We start from the raw sequence: 22,380 nt of genomic DNA, 5'->3' as shown, positions 1-22,380 counted from the left end.
TTAACCATCGACTTGAAGGTACTAGAGTAGATGGTTAAATGTAAAATAGTGTATGATCCAAATTCCAAGGGAAAAATCAGATGGTCACTCTCATGCGCAACTTGTAATGTTTGGGCTATGCGCCTCCATCTATATATGGGTCGGTGATTTGGACAGTTTGGTCTATTGTAAAACTATGCCATGTGAAAGGTGGAAGAGTAATGCAGGAGCATTTTCACACCGGACTCGAGTAGGGTAGCCTGTGGGATGCATGGACACACTTGGCTGGGTGGCCCGTGTGAGGCGGGTGGCTTGTGTGAGGCAGTACCCATGTGATGTGGGGCCCACGAGGGGGTTCAACCGAGGTCCTAACCCATGCGATGTGGGGCCTGGGCTATGAGATAAAGGGATTAATTCGCCATGCTCTATCAGTTCGAGCTTTTAGAGCAAGTGGTTAATTGTCCTACATTAAATTGATATTAGAGCGGGAGGTCTCGTGTTTGAGACTCCTCACCGAGGATGATTAATGCATGAGCATTTTCACACCAGGCTCGAGTGGGGTAGCCTGTGGGATGCGAGGACACACTCGGGGTGGGCGGCCCATGTGAGGCGGGTGGCTCATGTGAAGCGGTACCCATGTGATGTGGGGCCCACGAGGGGGGGGTTCGGCCAAGGTCCTAACCTATGCGATGTGGGACCTGAGTTATGAGATAAAGGGATTAATTCGCCATGCTCTATCAATTCGATAGATTTTAGAGCGAGTGGTTAATTGTCCTGCATCAAAGAGTCACCAACATTTTAAATTGGTATAAATGGTATGGATGAGTCACCACAATTTTGTCATAAAACTTGTAGGGTGGAAGAATCACCACCATTTTGTATTGGCCCATCATGAGGACCCTTCTTATCAATGGTATAGATGACATTGGGCATTGCGTGTATGCATCAGTCTCCAATTCTATAAAACATGACACGAGTGAGTCAAATTTTATAGGTCGAACAAGTGGAGTTTGAGTCCCGGGCTTGTTCTAAGGATTGGAAAATGCTAATTAAATATTCATTAGGATTCCATGGTGTGTCGTTCTAGGAGGTAGAAGGCATTGCGTACTTTCTGAGTTTTGTGGAGTTTTACTTATAACTAGTGAAAGCTTTCAATCTTAGTAAGTTCCCTATCCTCTATACTCAAAAAGTATTTTGTGGTGCGTGTTCTTTGTCCATTCTAGCGATTTGGGTTTTGAAATTGATGCAAGCCCACCGGTCAATCTAGGACCACTTAAGCCCAATAAGGCCATTGTATGGCCCAACAAAATCTAGGCTCATAGCCTACCGTAGGCCCATGTGCTGATTTTTGGGCTGATTATTTACAGATTTGAGAGCCTAAATCAATAATTAATTTACTATTTTTGGGAGATATGGGGGGCCGATTTGAAGATGCGATTGATGTGCTTAAAGATATGGGTTGGTTTTAGATATATAATTACTTTCCGTGTTCACTTTTTATTAGGCTTTTACCATATTAAAGAAGAATAGATTGGTTTGAAATAAATTGTGATTGATTCAAAATCAATCTCTTAGTTGGGGGGGTTTCAATTAAAGATTCATTTATGATCTATAAAAGGGGGTGGTGGTTTAGGAGCTAGTGATTTGAATATTGTCCAACTGTGAATTTTCTTAAAGTTCTGTAAGAGAAGAAGGTTGCTTTTGTCTAAGTGTGAATATTGTCTAATTTTTGCAATTAGGGTATTGAGATCTCTTTGACTCGATAACCGGATTGCACCATTTTGGTATTAGAGCAGGTGATCGTTGGGGAACTGTTGACTCTACATCATTTCCTAATGGCTTCAAAGGAGGTGACACGAGAAGAGTGCAATTAATCCAATTGATCCACATACTCAGAGTGGGTAGATCAAGTCACGTATGCAGTACGCAATCTCACTAATGAAGTGGGAGAGCTCCTGCATGGAGGCAATCCGAAGACCGAAGTTGGAGCACATGGAAACGTAGATGAAGGTCCCTACCAAAGTCCTAACCAACAACAGGCGACCCTAGCTTATGAAGACACCAATGATCAAATCCTTCAATTGTTGAAATGTGACGAGGAACCCAAAATTAAAGTAGAATTCTAGAAACAACGAAAAGATCTAAAAATATAAAGGAAAAGTTAACATCTGAAGTGAACAATGCATTACTATTGGACCTACACTTGAATTCACCAATGGATTAATTGATGGATCCAATGATAATGACAATCACATTGAGAGATGATAGACATGCCAAGTGGATATCAATACTCAAATTGAAACACCTTTGCAAAAGATAATTGTGGCACAAAAAACGAGGAAAATGTTTCAAGATCCATGGAGAAATTTAAAGATGCAACAAACAAGTTGGCACCCACAAAAGCGCAAGTAAAAAAGACATCATCTGCAGTGGACTCCAACAAAGGTTATGCCAAGCAGAAGCTTAGGGTTACACCATCAACTTCCACTAAAGAAGATGACGATTTATCATAGAGGTATTACAAGTCTAAAGGTTGAGATTGGTTTCCAAATCGAGGATGATTTCTTTCGAAGCTGGGGAGAATTGATGCAGGCCCACGGCCCATATAGACCCATTGTATGGCCCAACAAGATGTAGGTTCATTGCCTACCGTAGGCCCATGCTCTGATTTGTTTATTGATTACTTACAGATTTGAAGGCCTAAATCAATTATTATAATTTACTATTTTTCAGAGATATAAGGGGATGATTTAAAGATGTGATTGATGTGATTGAAGATGTGAAGGGGATATAATTGATATGATCAAAGATATGAGTTGGTTTTAGATATATAATTACTTTCCATGTTTACTTTTTATTGGGCTTTTACCATATTAAGGAAGATTAGATTAGTTTGAAATAAATTGTGATTTATTTAAAATCAATCTCTTAGTTAGGGGGATTTCAATTAAAGATTCATTTATGATCTATAAAAGGGGGTGGTGGTGTAGGAGTCGATTCGAATATTTTCTCAATGTGAGATTTCTTAAATTTTTGTAAGAGAAAAAGATTGATATCAATAAAGTTCTCTCCCTCTCTACACCATTGTTTTTGTGGGAATACTTTTTAATTTTTGTAACTTGGGTATCAAGATCTCATTGACTTAATAACCGAATTGCATTGGAGTAGGTGATATTCGGTGGATTTCTACTCTAGCACCAAGGGGAGTGACACAAGAAAAGTATGAACAAGTAGCCTAACTAATTAGAGCACACCAAAAGTGGATAGATCTACTCGTGCATATAGTCAACAATGCCATTAAAAAGTGAAAGAGCTCTAATGTAGAGAGAATCAAGAGACTGGTGTTAGAGTGTGTTCACGCATAGGGGAAGGTCCCTACCATGGTCCTAACCAATAACGGATGGCCTTGACTGATCAAGGCATCCATAATTGAATTCTTGAATTGTTAGAATATGGTAGAAAACCTAGAATTAAGTCAAAAGTCTAGGAATTCCACGGTCATTTGCTCATAGACAACTTCATCGACTAGCCAAGCAAAGTAGAAGGTGTTTGAGTAAAAGGAACTCACGAACAATTAAAAAGTTATTTAGTGGCCATGAAGTTTCCTAGTCACACATTAGCCTAGTGAGACAATCTCCAAACTTAATGAATCCTCTAAGTTAATAAGAAAGTAGCTATTAAAAGAAAGATGAAAAAGTGTGTTTTTTTTTTTTTTTTTTACCTACAACTTATGTTTGTGACCTCTATCAAAGATGTCGCAATCTTCATGAAGGAACAAATTGGTGGAAAATACACCAAGGAATTCCATACTTTAGATCATGAGTGGAGTTTCGCGAGTGAAGACAAGAAATTTCAAGATATCTTAATTCATTAAAATAATGTTTGAAGATCTGACGGATATCGTGATTAGTGAAAGAGCTTAATAGAAAAAGATACATGCAAAGAGTTTGTCGATGGATTGCAAATGAATCCATTAATGAATCGACGATTGCATTAGTAAATGGAACATAAAATGAATTGACAATTAGTACAGTAAGAGATGAACAACTCAAAGGTCGAATTGGCACATTCTATAATATATGTCAAAGTGAAGATGGACATGTGATGGGGACATCTCGCGCACAACCCCCCAAAAAAAAAAAAAACGCACGTAAGCAAGGAGGAGGGCCTCACCATTGATCAGGATCGATGACGACATCCATCGAGGGCCTCCTACTTAGAGGACTGTGGTTTGGTTCCTTGGGGTGGACCCGATCGTCATGTGGATCCCACCATTGGTTCCCATGATCGTAGCCCACTACTCTAGATGATCGATTACTTTGAGTTTTGCTTATTATTGTTATTAGGAATATCATGGACGATTTAGATTGCTTTTATTAGTTGTTATTTTTTATTACTTCGTCTCCAAATAATAGGGTGCGCACATGGTGCGGCTTTTGGGGTATAGGATTTTCTTATAAATAGGCAACCCCTTGTAGGATTTTTTCATTGAAGATTGAAATAAAATTTGTGTTTTCTGCTTCTCTAAATCTATGAGTTGTAGGAGCCTAATTGGATGCGAAACCCTCTCTTCTTCGAAGGGTTAACTACCATGGTGCGAAGCCACATCCATCCCGATTGGCCCCCACCTCCTACTATCAATATTCATCTTCTTCTACAGTCATCCAACCTTCAAATCCCCCGTTATTTTGCAGCCAATCCGTCTCTACAGCAGATTTCCAGAATCATGCCCTACAGGAGGGCTGAAACTTTGGCGAAGGACCGTACTCAAACAAGTCATCCGTTCAATTTGAAAATTGGTGTGTGGGTGGCCCATCCCTGGCCGACCAACCTCTTGCTGGCCCTTTTTGGGTTTGTAGGCCCTACACACGTGCGGGCCACAATCCACGCACGTGCGTCAGGCCCGCTTGCTGCCCACACATGCGAACTGATTACAGGTTCTTTCCTTCCTCTCATTCACTCCTCTCTCGCCTTATTTCCATAACCCTAACCCTAGATCATCTTAAATCCCCACGTTCTATTCTACTTTTGCAACCTAAGGTTTCCCGAATTGAAATGTGTGAATCCCTTGGATTGAGGAAGTAATCCTTTGCATGTGTGGCTGAATATAATCTCCTTTGATCATTGTTTGGTCTATAATTTTTAATTGATCCAACCCTAACATGTGTAGGCTTGGACCCTTGTAGATTCACCTTGTTGAATGCTTGACTTTATGTCACGCCTGATGGGGATATCACGCGCACGCACGCCGCCCCTTACGCACGTACGTCAGAAGGAGGACCCCACCGTCGATCTGGATTGATGACAATGTCCAGAGAAGGCCTCCTAGTTAGGAGACGAAGTTTTGATTCAAAAGAGTGAGCCCGATAATCAAGAAAAGCCCACCATGGGATCTCATGATCATAGCCCACTAGTCAAATTGATTTCATATTTTACGTTTTGCTTATTGTTATTATTTAGAACATCATGAACGCTTTAGATTTCTTTGTTTGGTTTTTTATTTTAGTTTACTTCATCGTTAAGTAATAGGTTGCGCACATGGCGCGAGTTTTGGGGTATAGTGTTTCCTATAAATAGGCACCCCTTGTAGTTCTTCTGATTCATTCAAGTTTAATAAAAATTCCCACTTTATTTTTTTCTGCTCTCATCATGAGTTGTGGAAGAATTCAAAAGTGGGTGCGAAGCCCTTCTTTTTCTAAGGGCTAACTACTGTGGTGCGAAGCCACATCGATCCTGATTCACCCCATCCTCCATCATCTCTATTTTTCCATCTTCTACCACCACTCGTGCTTTGAATTCGTCCTTTGTTGCATCAATTTTCTTCATTACTGCAGATTTCCAGATTTCGGCCCTGCAGGAGGTCAAGAACTTTGACGAAGTACTACGCAAAAGCAGCAGCTCGGATCGACCCGAAACTTCGGGGTTTTGGAGCCTACCCCCAATCGACCAGGGCCAAGGAGAGATTTTTCGCAACTGACGCCCCTCGCACGTGCAGCTAAGTACCTACGCACACGTGAGCGCCCCAGGCCCGCTGTCCATATGCGGGAATCATCTTTGGTTCAGGTTTTATCCCTCTTTGCCTCCTCACACATGTTTTCTTCATAAACCCTAAACCTAGATTGCGTTTTCCCTAAATTGTTTGCTGTTTCCATCACCCTAGGGTTCCTTAAATTGAAATTGGGGGATCTCTTGGATTTGGGATTGATTTTTATGCATGTGGTTGATTTCCATTTCCCTTTGACATCGTTTGGTTTATAATTTTTATTGGTCCAGTCCTAGCCTGTGTCGGCCTGGACCAGCATAGATTCCCCTTTTAATTGAATGATTTGGACTGTCATGTGGGATGTGGAATTTGTGTAACTGTTTCTGAATTGGTATGATCTAAGCCTGAATTTTTGCATCTCATATTTAAATTTCATGTCCTGCATCAATGCCCCAGACTCGATGACCGGACTTACAAGGAACCCAATAGCCAATTCCAGTCGCAATAGCCTCCGTAGTATCCCATTCTCGGTTCCTGGCTCAGGTTCCGATCTTAGGATCCCACAAGGAGGATTTTTATATCATAAATCCAATTCAATCGAGCATACCCAAGATCGTAGCAAGTAAATCTCGGAAAGTAACCATAGGAACGCATTGCAAAGTCCACTAGAAATTTAAACTTTTACAGGTACATAAGGCTCAAAAGGAAGTACATAAGATAAGAAAGGAAGAGAAAAGTCTACAACGGGTCCTCAGCACGCTCCAATCCAATGCCCCACTGTTACTGTGCCGACCTAAGATCACCTGCACGCATCAATCGTGCATAAGCTTATAGAAAGCTTAGAGGGTGGTGAAGGTGTGTGACAATGGTGCTCAGAAGAAGATAGGGGAGAATGCAGAAGGAAACATGAATGATATTAGTCGTACCGAGGCTAAGCTATGAATACAGTAAGTCGTAACCAGGACTATGCAATGCAATACATGAGTATTGGGCGCCATACGAAGGCGATGCAACATAAGGCTTATACAGTCGATACTAATGCAGTGCGAAGTAATGCCAGTCCTCATATCCAATCCACACATCAAGTACAGTTCCATCATAAGGAATCCACCGGGGTCAAGTACATTGCAGGATGATTGCCACTCTCTAAGACCTGCACAGTTAAACGAGCATAGGAGACCTCACTACCCGTCTGTGGACAGCCGATCACCAGCGAGGCTCGACAGTAGCGGACTCATTTACGAGCTAGTCAAACTCAGCTTAGCTATGCCCCCTCACTCAGGCAGGTAAGGTCAAACCCCATCTCAACCGACCTCGCAACAGTGGGAGTCGCAGCCTAACGGTATAAGGCACTCGAGCACTCATGATTTCCACTCAATCTTAGCATTGAGGCATCTCCTTAGTACCGTGAAGGTTTAAGGGCTTTCACCCAGGGACATCCTATGCGCCCCAAATGCTCAAGTATCATTTCCGGTGTCCACACACGACCATCCACAATATATCTGTGGAGGCTACGGCCCTGATGAAACAAGTGCAAATATCCACATGCTATGCAATGCCATATGCAGGAATCATACAATCACTCATGCATCAATCCCAAGCATCCATCGTGCTTAAGAGGGGAAAACTCCATCCCTCGGGGAGATACTAACATGTCCTACACAATGGCACAACCATGGCCAATCATACCTCAAACAAGCATGCATATGATGCGTATGAGAGTGGGCCATGAAGATGAATAGGGGTGCCAATGAGGTGAATGAGAAGATGTACTAGGGAGATGCAATTAATGTTCATAGGGTTGTAGGCTTTCTAGAAAATCTAAGCTTAGGCATGACATCATCACATGGGAAAGTATGCATGGCCATGGTGGGGTCCAATAATCACACATCAATGGTCCATATCGAGCGTGGCCCATAACTTGTGATGTATACATCAGATTCATGTACGGGACGCGGCGTTGGAACCGCGGCGTCGATGGAAACGCAATGGCATAAGTTTCGGGTCGATTTGATTCGGGTCAATGTAACCGAACTTAAGGATGATCGCAAACACTATTCATAGGTCGCGGGTCGCCGGGATTCGACCGGTAGGACCACGAGACCTAAAGGAATGATATGCACACACGGGTTAGGGTCTTACGCTTTATGTGGGATGTGAAATTTTTGTGATTGTTTCTAAATTAGTATGATCTAAAGTCTGAAATCTTGCATATTATACTTAATTTTCATGTCCTGCATCAACATGTTGGTCCTATCTCAACAGCGATTGCATAAATCAAAGTCCAACATTGACACAAGCAACACCACATCACAAGGAGCTAGTAGGCCCACAACTCCATTACTAAAAGTGGGAGTTGATGCCTAAAATATGGAGAGCACTAAAAAGAAATAAGAGGCGGTGTGATCTACAGTAATGTTCGAAATATCAGTATCGTGCAATGTATCGCACCCTTGGGATACAGATATGTATCGGTTATCGCATGGGATATATTGTTTGTACCACGTAATTTATCGCACTTTTGAGAAACATGGGGAAACATTAGGAAAATGGTTGGAATTTTAAAATGAAACTTCAGGGATTATTAAAAAAAGACCTTACTATGCACTTTTAAATCATAAATTCTCAAAAAGGAAGTGCATATAATAGGTTTCCTTTCTATAGGGTCCTAAGCTATGCGTTGTTCGATTGAACTAAAACAACTATATTTAAATATGATGCATAACATTTATAACTGTATCAAGACATGTATATCCACACCGTCCATTTGTTTTGCCACCTTAATTTATGGCACCATCCCAAAAATAAAGCAGATCCAGGAAACAGTATTGATTGAAGGCCCTACCATTAAAACCTTTTTAAGGCTCACCTTAATGTTTTCATAGTGTTTATTTACTATCTAATATGTTGATAAGTTCACATAAGCCTAAATGAAAGGAAAACAAATATCAAATTGATCCAGAATTTGTGGCCCATTAATCACTCACCACTTTTTCCTTTGGTATGGTCCACCTAATAATTGGATGTGCTTCATTTTTTGGATAATACGCTAAAATGATTTGGAAAAACGAATGAATGACATGGATACAGAATACATACATTAAGGTGGGCCCCGCATTAAGGGCCGCACCGTCTTGGGTGAGAGTATTGGGTCTCACCTAATCCGCTCTCCAATTCCTAACGTTGACATCTTAACTTTTTTATAGGTCTTGGCTCAAAAAATGAAGTAGATTGTGTGGGCCCCATGCATTGTATCAATGCCGTCCATTCATTTTTTTCAGATCATTTTAAATTCTGAGGAAAAAATGGGTTTGATCCAGAGATCAAGTGGACCACATCAGAGGACGTACGAAATATGGTGGGACCCTAACTGTGGGGCCACCCTGACGTAATATGGTGTATCTACACCGTCACAAATCATTTTAGGGAATGGGCCAAAAAATGAGGCAAATCCAAAGATGAGGTGGACCGCACCACACGAAAAGGTGGTCATTAAAGGGGCACCATTAAAAAAAATTTGGGGTCTACAAAAGTTATGGATCAAGCTAATATTTATGTTTTCCCTTCATCCAGATCTATCAAACCTTATTAACAGATTGGATGGCAAATAAACATCGCGATGGGCCCTAGGAAAGCTTCAACGGTGGATATCATTGCCACCACAGCTTCTTGTCATGTGGTCCACTTGAGCCTTATATCTACCTACATTTTAGCCTTATACCCTAAAATGACCTATCAAAATGGATGGACGGTGTGGATAAAACACATACTCGGGGTGGGCGGGGCCCACGGGGGAAGGCTCGTGTTTGAGACTCCTCACCGGGGGTGATTAATGCGGGGGCATTTTCACACCGGGCTGGAGTGTGGTAGCCCGTGGGATACGGGGACACACTCGGGGTGGGTGACCCATGTGATTTGGGGCCCACGGGAGAGGTCTCGTGTTCGAGACTCCTCACCGGGGGTGATTAATGCACATTTCACACCTGGCTCTAGTGGAGTAGCCTGTGGGATGTGGGGACACACTCGAGGTGGGCAGCCCGAGTGAGGCAGTACCCATGTGATTTGGGGCCCACGAGGGGGGTTCGGGCGAGGTCTTAACCCATGAGATATGGGGCCTGGGCTATGAGATAAATGTATTAATTCGCCATGCTCTAACAGTTCGAGCTTTTAGAGTAAGTGGTTAATTGTCCTGCATCAAATTGGTATCAGAGAGGGAGATCTCGTGTTTGAGACTCCTCACCGAAGGTGATTAATGCAAGGGCATTTTCACACCGGGCTCGAGTGGGGTCGCCTATGGGATGCAGGGGCACCCTCGGGGTGGGCGGGGCCCACGGGGAAGGTCTCGTGTTCGAGACTCCTCATCGAGGGTGATTAATGCACATTTCACACCAGCCTCGAGTGGGGTAGCATGTGGGATGCGAGGACACACTCAGGGTGGGCGGCCCGTGTGAGGCGGTACCCATGTGATTTGAGGCCCACGAGGAGGGTTCAGCTGAGGTCCTAACCCATGAGATGTGGGGCCTGGGCTATGAGATAAAGGGATTAATTCGTCATGCTCTAACAATTTGAGCTGTTAGAGCAAGTGGTTAATTTGTCCTACATCACCCACATTTTGGGCTTATACCCTAAAATGACCTATCAAAATAGATGGACGGTGTGGATAAAACACATATATCATGGTCGGCCCTACAAAGCCCCTGACAGGACCGTCCGTCTCCAAGGCTCTCAATCCACACCAGACGCGGATCTCCTGTAAAAGGCTTTCGCAGGAAGTTCCTATGTTGGGATGCTAGGTGGGGCCCATTGTGACGTTTGTGAGAAGTCCACCTTGTCCATCCATTTTGCGAGCTCATTTTAGGACATGCGACTGAAAATGAGGTGGATCCAAAACTCAAGTGGGCCATACGAGAGGGAAAAGTGGGGAAAGAGTTTCCTACCGTTGAAACTTTCCTGGGCTCCACCTTGATGTTTATATGATATCCAAACCGTTTATGAGGTCATTCCCACTAGAGTTGTACATGAGTTGAACCGAGTCGAGCTTGGCACAGCTCGACTCGGCTCGGCCACAAGTTGACCCTAGCTCAAACTTGGCTCGGCTCAGTCCTGGAGCCTGACTAGCCAGCTCGGCTCGGTTCGATCAGTTGCTCAGGCCAATTCAAGCCAAGTTCGAGCCTATGCGGCATTTTCTCAAATGCATGAAGTGCGCCTTCAATCTCTCAATTTCATCAAACACTCGGTAGGCTGCATCAAAATCAAGATCCAAGGGTAGTTTTTTTATCATGTAATGTTTGTTTTTTTGGTAGTGATTTGTTTCATATCCATACCTTCCTCGCCACCGGCCAATCCCACAGAGAATGTATCCACCCGAAACAATACTTCGTTGAGTCATTTCATCAAACACTTAGTAAGCAACATCAATATCAAAATAACCGAGTCACCGAACTAGTTCGATCCAAAGTTCGATTCGAGTTAAGGTTTGATCTGAGTCGATTCAAGCTCGGCCAAGCTCGAACTCGGCTTGAAATTTTTTTGAGCTCCAAAAATCAACTCGACTCGGCTCGAACTCAATTTCGAACCGAGTCAAATCGAGCTTTTTCGAGTCGAGTCAGCGAGTTAACCGAGCTAACTCGATTCATGTACAATTCTAATTCCCACTGGGATGAAGTGAAAACACAAAAAACTTATCCTGATACGAAACTTCTGTGGCTATAAAAATGTTTCAACGATGGTCACCGAATCCCTACTATTTCCTCCCTTGCAGCCCACCTGAATTTTGGATCCACCTCATTTTCAGTCGCATGTCCTAAAATAAGCTCGCAAAACAGATGGACGTGGCGGATTTCTCACAAACATCATGGTGGGCCCCACCTAGCATCCCAGCGCAAAAACTTCATGCGTGAAAGGCTTTTGCATGAAATCCGCGTCCAACTACGCGTGATAAGAAAGACTCGGAAGCTATTTTTGGAAGCAAAGACGGTTCCGGCCTTCCGGAACCCTAAAACCTTAATTTCTCTCCCAAATCTCTGGATTCCTCTGGATTTTTTCACATTATCTTTCAAAAACAATTCTGTTTTCAAGCAATAATTTATTCGAAGAAAGAATAAGAAAAAAAAAAAAGGGAATCGAAGATTTTCTTTGCACTAACCTATGAACAATGCACTTCGATTCAAATGGCCCACCAAATGCAGCTTCCGATTAAGGCAATCTCTTCTACAGGTACAAAAATCCACCTTGTTGGAAGTTTCTCTCATTTTTTTAAATTTTTTTTTCAATTTTTTTGGATATTTACGTACAATAAAAAATTTCATAGTATCTCCTGACAGGTTTCATATCATTGGATTGCGATACCGATAATATCGGCCGATAGTATCAATATTGCGAACATTGATCTACAACACCATTCAACATAAGTGGTGTTGATTTGACATGTGAGGCTTTACCATCAACTATGTCCAACAAGGAAGACACATTATAAAGGCAGGTTTGCTATCGTCTATAAACTCGTGAACAATTTCTTTCCAACCAGTGACAAATAATGCAAGCATGAACGATAACAAGAAACATGCAATGATGTGGCCCCCAAAAGCCAAGTTTTTGGTCCTACAGTCCATTCAACTCCACATGTTAAATTATGTTTGAAGATCTTTAATAGATGCATATCTTTCACATGAATTTAGCTTCATTCTTTGACGCCTTTATTTAACAAAGAATTTTAAAGGATCTTTAATAAGATATATTAATAATTTGGGAGATCTTAATAACAAAAAGTTTGAGATAAGCATAAAAGAATAAAAGGAAAGGAGAAATATAAGCAAGGTATTCCAAAACATTACATAATGGCCGTTACATAACGGTAGTAACAACGCTAGCCATTACACAATACGTGTGTGTAACGGTCACCTCCAAAAAACGGTCGAGTAACAGCCATTACGACCCATAACGATCCAATAATAGCTATTTTTTTCTATAAAAAGGCCCATTTGGACTTGATTTTCCACATCTCTTTGGGCTTTTTATTCCTAAACTCATTCTAAGCTAAATCAAACTACTTTTGTACCATCTTTGATAATTAAAACTTCAAATCAAGAAGGATTTAAGATATCAAAGCTCGAGCGGGGCTTTTTGGGAATTTTAAAAAACTGTGGATAGTACCTTTTTTTGTGATTTCTTACTAGAAATGATGAAATCAAAGGGGAAAACACCAAAACAACCTAATCTTGCTGAAATTTCTCTCGATTTGGTATTCCTTTTTATAATTTTTCATTATTTTCAAAAATTGATTGTTTTATGAAAGAAAATAGAAACTTTTTTTCGATTTTGATGCTTGATGGTTGTAATGCATGTAGAATGCTTAAATGTAAAATGGCATGCAATAAATCATATTTGGTTATGCATTTTCCAAATTATTATTTTTTTTTTATTCTCACACCTATATTCCATTATTTTTTAAAATGCAAAAAATAGAAAAAGATGGTTCTTTTTTTATTTTGTTGCTTGATGGTTGCAATGCATATAAAATGCTTCAAAGTGAAATAATATACAATAGATCACATTTAGTTATGCATTTTCTTAATTTTTTATTTTTGTATTTTTGCAACTATTTTTTGTGATATTTGAAAAATGTAAAACAAAATTAGAAAAAGTTTTTTTTTTCGATTTCGATGCTTGATGGATAAAATGCATGTAGAATACTTGAATGTGGGATAACGTGCAATAGATCAGACTTAGTTATGCACTTTTCTAATTATTTTATTTTTCTATTTTCTCACCTATTTTTCGTGATTCCTATCCTTTTATTTCTATTTTTCCACATATTTACTGTGACTTTTGCAAAATGCGAAAAAAAAAAAAAAAAAAAAGGTTTTTTTTTTTTTTCCAATTTCGATGCTTGATTGTTGCAATGCATGTAGAATACTTGAATGTAAAATGACATGCAATATATCATATTTGGTTATGCATTTTTCTATTTTTCACACCCATTATTCTTGATTATTGAAAAATGCAAAAACAAATTAGAAAATGTTCGGGTTTTCTTTTTTGTTTTCGATGCTTGATGATTGCAATACATATGAAATGTTTGATTGCAATACATGTGAAATGTTTGAATGTGAAATAACATGCAATAGATCATACTTGGTTATGCATTTTCTTTTTCTTTTTTTCTTTTCTTTTCTATTTTCACACCTATTTTTTGTGATGTTTGAAAAATGCAAAAAAATTAAAAAAAATTAAAAAATAAAAAAATTGTTTTTTTTTTTTTCGATTTCGACACTTAATGGTTACAAATGTATGTAGAATACATGAATGTGGAAATAACATGCAATAGACCATATTTGGTTATGCATTTTACTAATTGTTTATTTATTTATTTTCGCAACTATTTTCCGAGATTGCTTATTTCAATGCTTGATGGTTATAAACTTATAGTACAAATTACAATAGGTAGATCTACAATCAGTTGGAAGTTGGAATGCAAATTTCTAATTTTTGTTTAATTTCATATATAATTATTATTTTACAGCACGGGTGACAGGAAAGCTTGATATTTTCTTCTTAGATTTTTAGAGTTTTTTGGGGACTGGGATTGTATTGTAAAGTGTAATTTGTGCATTTGCCATTTAGGGTTGGAGTTGTAACTTGTAGCCATTGTTTAAGTATTGTAATTTATAAAGTACGTAATTTGTACTTTTGCAGAGTTGTTTGGGGATTGTAATTTGTATTTTTTTTACAAAGATGGCGGGAGGGGCAAGCTAACGAGACAGTGATTATATTGGATGGTAGTATCATGAGAGAGTGGGTGGGGGGTCAGCACGCGATGCATTCTACTATTATCATTCATTCAAATAATAGAAATAGACTACAGACCAGGATGTTGGATCGGCTCATCTAAATGCATTACAACATAAAGCTTCAATTACGAAATTCAAGGCATGGCAAATTTAGCTGAAAATGGTGACTTCTATCCAATAAGTTTGGACCACATTCACGATGAAGATGACCCACTACTACCTTTTGCTGAAGGATTGTCACTCTCTTCTAGAAGATCCAGCTCATGTATCTTTGCAGCAATTTTCTCAAATTCAGCTTCGCTCGCCCTAGGGAAGTCTCTCTTCCATGTTTTAAGCTTGTCTTTCAATAATTTTAGCTTCCTACATAATCCATGGTGTGTTGTAAAGGCCGTTACGTAAAGGTAACGGTGGCAGCCATTACGTGTTACAGGGTTATAACGGTAGTAACAACCGTTATGGAAAAAAATGACATGTAATTGCTGTTAACAGCACGTTACATCCCCTATAAAGGTCATAATAGCACCGTAATGGTTTTCCACCCCCACCCCCCTCTTTTTTATATTTTTATTTATTGAAAAAACCCCCGAAAAACCTATGGGGCCGTAACAGCCGTTATGCCCGGTATCGAGAGCTAATGGTGGTGGCCGTTATGGCCACCATTACCATTATGGAACACCTTGACATAATCTGAACCCAGTGTATCCGTCCACCAAGAAGGAGCCCCACCAACTGCTCAAAACCATTAATCTCCAGCCAAACCGCTTCGACTCTAAAAGGCTTTGGGCTGCAATTTTCTTCTAGAACTTCAAGAACAATAGGACGATGATCCGCTAGCACTCTCGGCAGACCACGTTGGATCACTAAAGGGAAACTTTCAATCCACTCTATAGAGAATAAGAATCTATTCAGACGAGACATAGCAACATGTTCCTACTCATTTGACCAAGTATATTTGACACCCATAGGCAAGTCCACTAGTTGGTGAAACCACGAATAAAATGACAACCCCCCAAAAAAAAAAAAAGATTTTTCATACGAAAAACAAACAAAATTAAAATCACCGCCAATGCACCAAGGGAATCCCCATTTCCATCTGGCACTATCAAGCTCCTCCCATAATTGGTCATGCTGAGTTTTTAGACACAAGCTATAAATGGAAGTCATAACCCATCGGATCCCAGATTAAGTATCACATAACAGAATAGAAACGGGAAAAGATCTGAAGAAAGAATCAACCTTTCTCCATTTATCACATCTCACGACGTTAACAGAGACTCAATCCTTATTCTCAATACCCCAAATGGAATGAAGCATACCTGAAGAGATAGTCTGGAGCTTATATTCTTGCAACACGATGATGTCGGCCTTTGCTTTCTTGCAAACTTTCTTAATGTGGGCCCTCTTGACTCTACATCCCAGCCCTCTCACATTCTAAGATAATATTAACATTGATCACCACATTTACGCAATCTCGCCCTTTTTCCCACCATTGAACTTGACCGCAACTTCATGATTGGAGCATTCTAAGCTTAGCAGCTCTCTCATGCCTTCAGGCGACTTCTTTGACCTCATGCCCTGTCATTCTTGTTGCCACTAAATAGCCCCGGTGTGAACAAACTGGAAGAAGTCATGCATACCCTCATCCCTTGCACCGAAAGACAATCCCACCAGAGAATCTTTAGAAACCAAAGAATCCGAGGATCCTCTATTTTATAATGACCCCTGATCTACAACCTAGGATTCGAAGTTAAGGAGCCACGGTGACAGAGAATGAAGGTGTTAGGCAACTCCTTTACCCAAAGGAATGCACAGTCTCTACTTCACAAAACTTAGCGGATTATAAGGGATTTAATTAGCCGACGGTAATGTAATGAAATTGATGATATGTATTGCCTAACTTAGGAGTGGGAATGAGGGATCGAAATGCATGTGATCCGCCATGACCCAGTTACCTTAGAGAGATGGTAAAGAAATAAAAAAGGAACTCCGATCGGTTTGAGTTTTTGATATGGCAAGATTTGGAAATTCAGCAGGCCGCAGAGCATACTTTCGAATCGACTAAAGTAGCAGGGAGGTTAAGAAGAGATATGCTAATGTAAATCTTACAATGCATAAATGATGAGGATGAAGGGGTGTAATATCCAACTCAAAAGTGGAAGCGAGGAATTGGAATGCATGCGATCTGCTAGAACCTGTTTACATGTGAAAGACAATAAAGAAATGAAAAAGGACTCCAATTAGCCTAAGTTTTTGATGTGGCAGAATTCGAAAATCCAACAAGCCCCAGAGAATACACTCAGATAGGCTAGAGAAGTAGGGGGGTTAAGGAGAGAGATGATGCAAATATCGATGCTGTGATAAATGAATTTGATCTATGGCTGGGGTTATCTAAGAGAGAAGGATGGGTGGCCGAATTGTCGCTAGGATCGACTCAAGGGAGGTGGTCGGCATTTTTTTGGCTTGGGCGTAGCTAGGCTTGGCTAGGGTTGGAAAGGCTCCTATCCTCACACTCTCTTTCTCTCCTTGAAAGGATGTGTCTTGTGGAAATGAAGAGGATGGGGAATATTTATAGGTGAGGTGAATGGTCTTTTGGCAATTTATGTGAAGTTTGGGGGCTAATGAAGGCTAGAAGGGTTGTGACTAGCTCAGAGTATGGGTGTGCCACATGGCATCCTCTTATTGGTTGAGAAGGATGGTATGGAATGTAAAAATGTGGAAGTTCAAGGGTAAACTAGTCATTTGGAGCCAAGCGCATCACTCGAGGTGGGTGTAGAATTCTCTCCACCTCACCGAACCTCAAGTTTCGCAATGATCCATGTTGCAGGTGGCTCATTGGACTCGAATTCAGGCTTTGATACGGTTCAAATTTTGGGGTTTTGGGAGGGGCTTGGCAATGCATAGATTAGTTGTGTTATCTCAAGTAGGGTGTCTATAGTCGTGTCTGCAAAAATCCATTTTTCTCTTCTTATTTTCTTTCCATCTATCCTACATCACATAGGACCTGAAAAACCCTCCAAGCTATTCCAGATCATCCCAAATTATTCCCTGGGTTCCAAGCAAACCCAATTTGCCAACAAAATTACCACCAAATTTAAGTTACAACATGCCAAGCAAAGGTGGCTGGTTGGCTAGTATTCAAGCTTCCAAATAATCCTCAACCTTTTATTGTTCACTTCCGACCACCCTTACTACAGTCATGATTCTAATGGAATGGAAGTAACACGAATTATCTCTTTTAAATACAAACTAGGCATTGAGTCCATAAACAAAGTAGCTACAATGCAAAAGTAGAAAATATGATATTACCAAGGGTACCATAATCCTCTTTTATAAGCAAGCAAGATTTTATTAAAAGTAATATTATTGTTGATAAAGATCACGTTAGTTCTTATGATTCATCGTCCAAATTGATTGTGGTGTATGTGCATTCCACATGGTAGATAACCGTATGATCATGACTCATTTCCTTTTATCCTTTGTTCATTGCCTCTTACTTAATCTAATTGTGTACACCTTGATTGTACTTATGGCATTGTAATAAGTATTGGCACCTTTGGCATTGTTGGTTTTTACTTAACTAACTATAGAAACTAACTATAGAAAGAGGGATGTGCGAACATCCAACCTTAATCCCATCTTTTCTTATCTCTCTTTTCTCTCTACTCTCTTCTTTCTTTCTTTTTGCTTCTTTCTCTAAGCAATTTCACAAATATCATGTTGCAACCAAGAGAAATTAATCCCAAAATTCGAAAGCTAATGCAAGATGCCACAAAAGCTAAAGCATTTGCTTCACTGATTCCAATTGGCCAATTGTCACATGTAGACCTCATGGTTAAGCATTGGTTCCTTTGTTTTTATTTTAGCTTCCTGTTTTTAAATCATTTAGCCTGGTAATGGTGTCTTAATCAATTTAGGAAAGTTTATAGCTAGAAATAGGTGGACTTTTAGTTAAATTGGGAAAACTTATATGCACAAAAGGCAGTAAATACAACAGTATGTACTCATTTGTATGGAGTTGTTCGTGAATTATGATTAATCGACCAAAAACACATACTCAAATGGTGATAAATACATGGCCTTATGTATAATCTATCAAAAAGAACATACAAAAGGCCATATATATGGAATTCCTCATGATTCTTTGATTGAATGAATTTATCAAGGTTTCTTTTGATTCCGTTAGTTATTCTACTAGAAGGCGGTTTGATCTCTTCCACAGTCCTTATATATCTTGTTTGGGAGGATGTCGGAGGATGATGTTGAGCCCTAAATCTGGTAACATGTATCATTAGGAATGATTTCCCCTCAAAGAAGGTTCAATTTTCACTTGTTTCTTGTATCATTAATCCTAGTTTAGTAAATGATGCATGTCAGACAGCATTAGACTACGATCCAATATTCACGCAATCCTCCTTCAGAATAAAGTGCCACCCTCACCCTAAATAGCCAGATGCCTTGAAATTAAAAGGGCTCTAACAAAAATTAAAAAATCCCAAATTCCATAAAAAAAGATTATTATTTTTTTTTAAAGAAATATCAGAGTTTCTGTGATTGAAAAGTAAATGGGGTATCAAAAGAAAAGAATTAGAAAGAAAAGAAGGCGTACTGAAGAGAAGGAGACCACCAAAAGCACCAGACAGAGAAGAATAGACAAAGCGACGGATAGTTAGATCGAAGCAAGTATCCCATTTTGCATTCAAGTCATACAGCTGTGCTGCTCCTTCCTTCTTTTCCTTGTTTTCCTCCATGGAATAAGGGCGTGTTTCCGCTCGGTAAGAGGGCATGGACGGTTATGCGGTGTATATGAGATAGTACATATTCAAAGGGACGCGAATTGGCTGTGCCCCCGGGCTACAATACGGTTCCTGTGATCGGAAGTTATGTGGGGCCCACAGAGTTTCCCGTGACAAATCCACTCTGTCCATCAGTTTCAAAAACCACAATATGATTGGATTCCAAATTTTAGACAAATCAAAAACTCATGTGGGCCACATCAAATGAAAAGGTTGGAGCGGAAACTTCCACCGTTGAAACATTCCTAGAGCCGACAATGATATTAATATGCCATCCAAACTATGAACCGTTCATAGGGTTTTTACCATTCAGATAAACTGCAGGCACAAATATCATCCTGATACCAAACTTCCGTCGCCCGCGAATTTTCCAATTGCAGGCGTTCAATCGCTGCTGTTTCACTTGGTGTGGCCCAGTTGAGTTTTGGATCTGCCTCATTTTTAGACTCCTATCGTGGTCTCGAGAATCTGTTGGATAGAGCGGATTTATCACAGGCATCTCTGTGGGTCCCACAAGCTTCCGACGAGATTGAGATGCATGATGCATCACAACATAAAATAGTGCGTGCTGATGCACCGGCGCATGGACGTGGTCCCACTAAAGTGATCCAAACCATTGATATGATGAACACTCTATGGATCGTATACGTGAAATCTCAAAGTTCAAATACCGTTAGATCTTCACAGGATTCGAACTACGCAGGCAAAACCCAAAAGATTTCGAAATTTTCTCCCCACCCAGACGTATCACCGTTTAATTATTTTTAAGCAATGATCACCCACCACTTTACAGGTCTTTTGTTTACGTTGTCGTTCGGCCACACGTGTTATGAATAAGCCCGGTCAGACGTTCAGCCACTGTCAGCCACTATACTACGATCAGGGTTTAGCATGAGATCTTTTACATTGTGACAAGTACTTTTCCTGCAACGATGATACCTATCAGATTTCTTAATAAAATTAATGATAGATGGGCAAAATTAAAAATAAAGTTAATAGTTGATTTTATTGATTATATATATATATATATATATATATATATATATATTCGATCGATGAAAGAAAAGTAAATTAAACAGAAAGACAAAAACAAATATCTATGATTATCTATATGCACAGAACGATTGAGGTATAAAGTCCGTAGGATGTAAGTGGTGTGATATGCCAAGTAAGAACTTGGTGATTGGTGGAATCCAACGTGAAATGCCATGGATATTTAATATATCCTTAAGGCATACTACAGTGATGGTATTAAACACTAGTGTATCTAAGTTAAATTATAAATTCTAAACTTATTGTAGTGAGACTAGACATAAAATAGAATAGTTAAGCTAAAAAGCAAAAAACTAACATAAGTAGCATTATACTCAAAAATTGATTGGTTATGTATGGTGATGTCTCAAATCTCTTCTCTGGGTGCTAATTTTATAGGCTCATAAGAGGCGATGGCTGCACATAAGTTTCTGCCACGTGAGAATTTTAAATAGTTAAAATGTAAATCTCATTAATTCTTCACATAAATGTAGTCCATTATATTACGTCATGTGTATAAAAGATTACGTATGCTTTCCCGTCATGCATAGGAAGGTTTACTGGAGTCTCATGGTAAGACTCTTGCATCTGCAGAGGTTTTGTGGGAGTGATGATTAATACTTGCAAAGAGACTTCTTGGGTAGGACTCTTGCTTTGCATATAGTTACTTTTAATATAACTTTAGCATTTAACATACTTCTAACTCTTCATATGGCATGATCATCAAGGGGGCACCTACTGAACCATTCGGTTGTGATTGGCCGAGTATAAACAGCATCGACCTCGATCTAAACCACCCAAGTTGTATGGGCCCTTTTTGGATTAGCATATCTCAATGGAAGATCGTGATCATTCAATTTTAGTAGTTGCCTCATTAATCATGATCAAAATTCCACAAGGGAAACCAAATTGTTGAGATCATTATATTAATGTGAATATTTTATTATACTTTATCCAGAATGGGAACCAATTATTTAGGTTGAATGCATTGTTATGTATGGGTGGTTGGTGGTTTGTGCCATTTGTTCACCGAGAAAGTAAGAATGAGTGAGCATCTCCGCCGTATATAAATGATAGGTGAGGATTTTAATAAGAAGATAAAGATGGCTTCTTGAAGATTGTATTTTGAAATAATGCTAGAATCCCATCAACCATCCTAAAACAACCTGAAAGATGGTCCTGGTGGACCTTGTACATTAAATTTATAGTAATCAATACTCATTCACATCCTATTATCAGACATGCACACATACAAGGTACAAAAAACAAAAAAGATTTTGATGCAATCACTTGGGAGCTTTTATTTGAAATGCATTGGAATCCATAATATAAATCAAGGTGATTACGAATACTCTATGGTGTTTGGCAGCTTGTTATGAGAATAAAGTGAAATCCAAAAATAGCAATGCATTAAAATTATATAGTATATTTACATAAACTTGGATTTAATTATGAAATCGACTTTAATATCCTAAATTAGTGTATTGTATACACTCCACCCAAAACAAGAATAAACTACACCATGAGCTTTGGCTTGGCTTCTATCAACTCTACATGATGAGAACTATTGAAAAATCATGCAGGTTAAATGGTATAGCATCCTTGGCATGTCTTGGGAACACTTAAAGGACCAAATTAGTAGATTTATAACTAATCAATCAAAATTTGACCAATCTATTCAAACTCCTTAGAAATCCTATTCACACAACATTATGATAAAACCATATTTGGGCGACCTAGGAATCGTTAACAACCCAAGTGGGTTAAAAAGCAAGAATCCCTGGCATGTTCAGGAAAGAACCCA

The 22,380-nt window shown here is 39.7% G+C and overlaps 1 protein-coding gene across 2 annotated transcripts in view; it reads right to left on the bottom strand.

Moving 5' to 3' along the window:
• Window positions 1-19,553, bottom strand: part of LOC131219121 (MICOS complex subunit MIC10-like) — a 56,853-nt gene extending 37,300 nt beyond the window's left edge. Inside the window, exon 1 of one of the 2 annotated variants that reach the window (XM_058214116.1) lies at window positions 19,358-19,553. In XM_058214116.1, coding sequence (XP_058070099.1) covers window positions 19,358-19,535 — 178 coding nt within the window. In that variant the 5' untranslated portion in view covers window positions 19,536-19,553. The remainder of the gene's footprint in view (window positions 1-19,357) is intronic. The other variant, XM_058214117.1, reaches the window with a different exon arrangement.
• Between the last annotated feature and the right edge of the window lie 2,827 nt (window positions 19,554-22,380).

The sequence above is a fragment of the Magnolia sinica genome, chromosome 11 (assembly GCF_029962835.1).
Source record: "Magnolia sinica isolate HGM2019 chromosome 11, MsV1, whole genome shotgun sequence".
NCBI lineage: Eukaryota > Viridiplantae > Streptophyta > Magnoliopsida > Magnoliales > Magnoliaceae > Magnolia > Magnolia sinica.
This window is presented reverse-complemented; position numbering and strand designations above follow the sequence as displayed.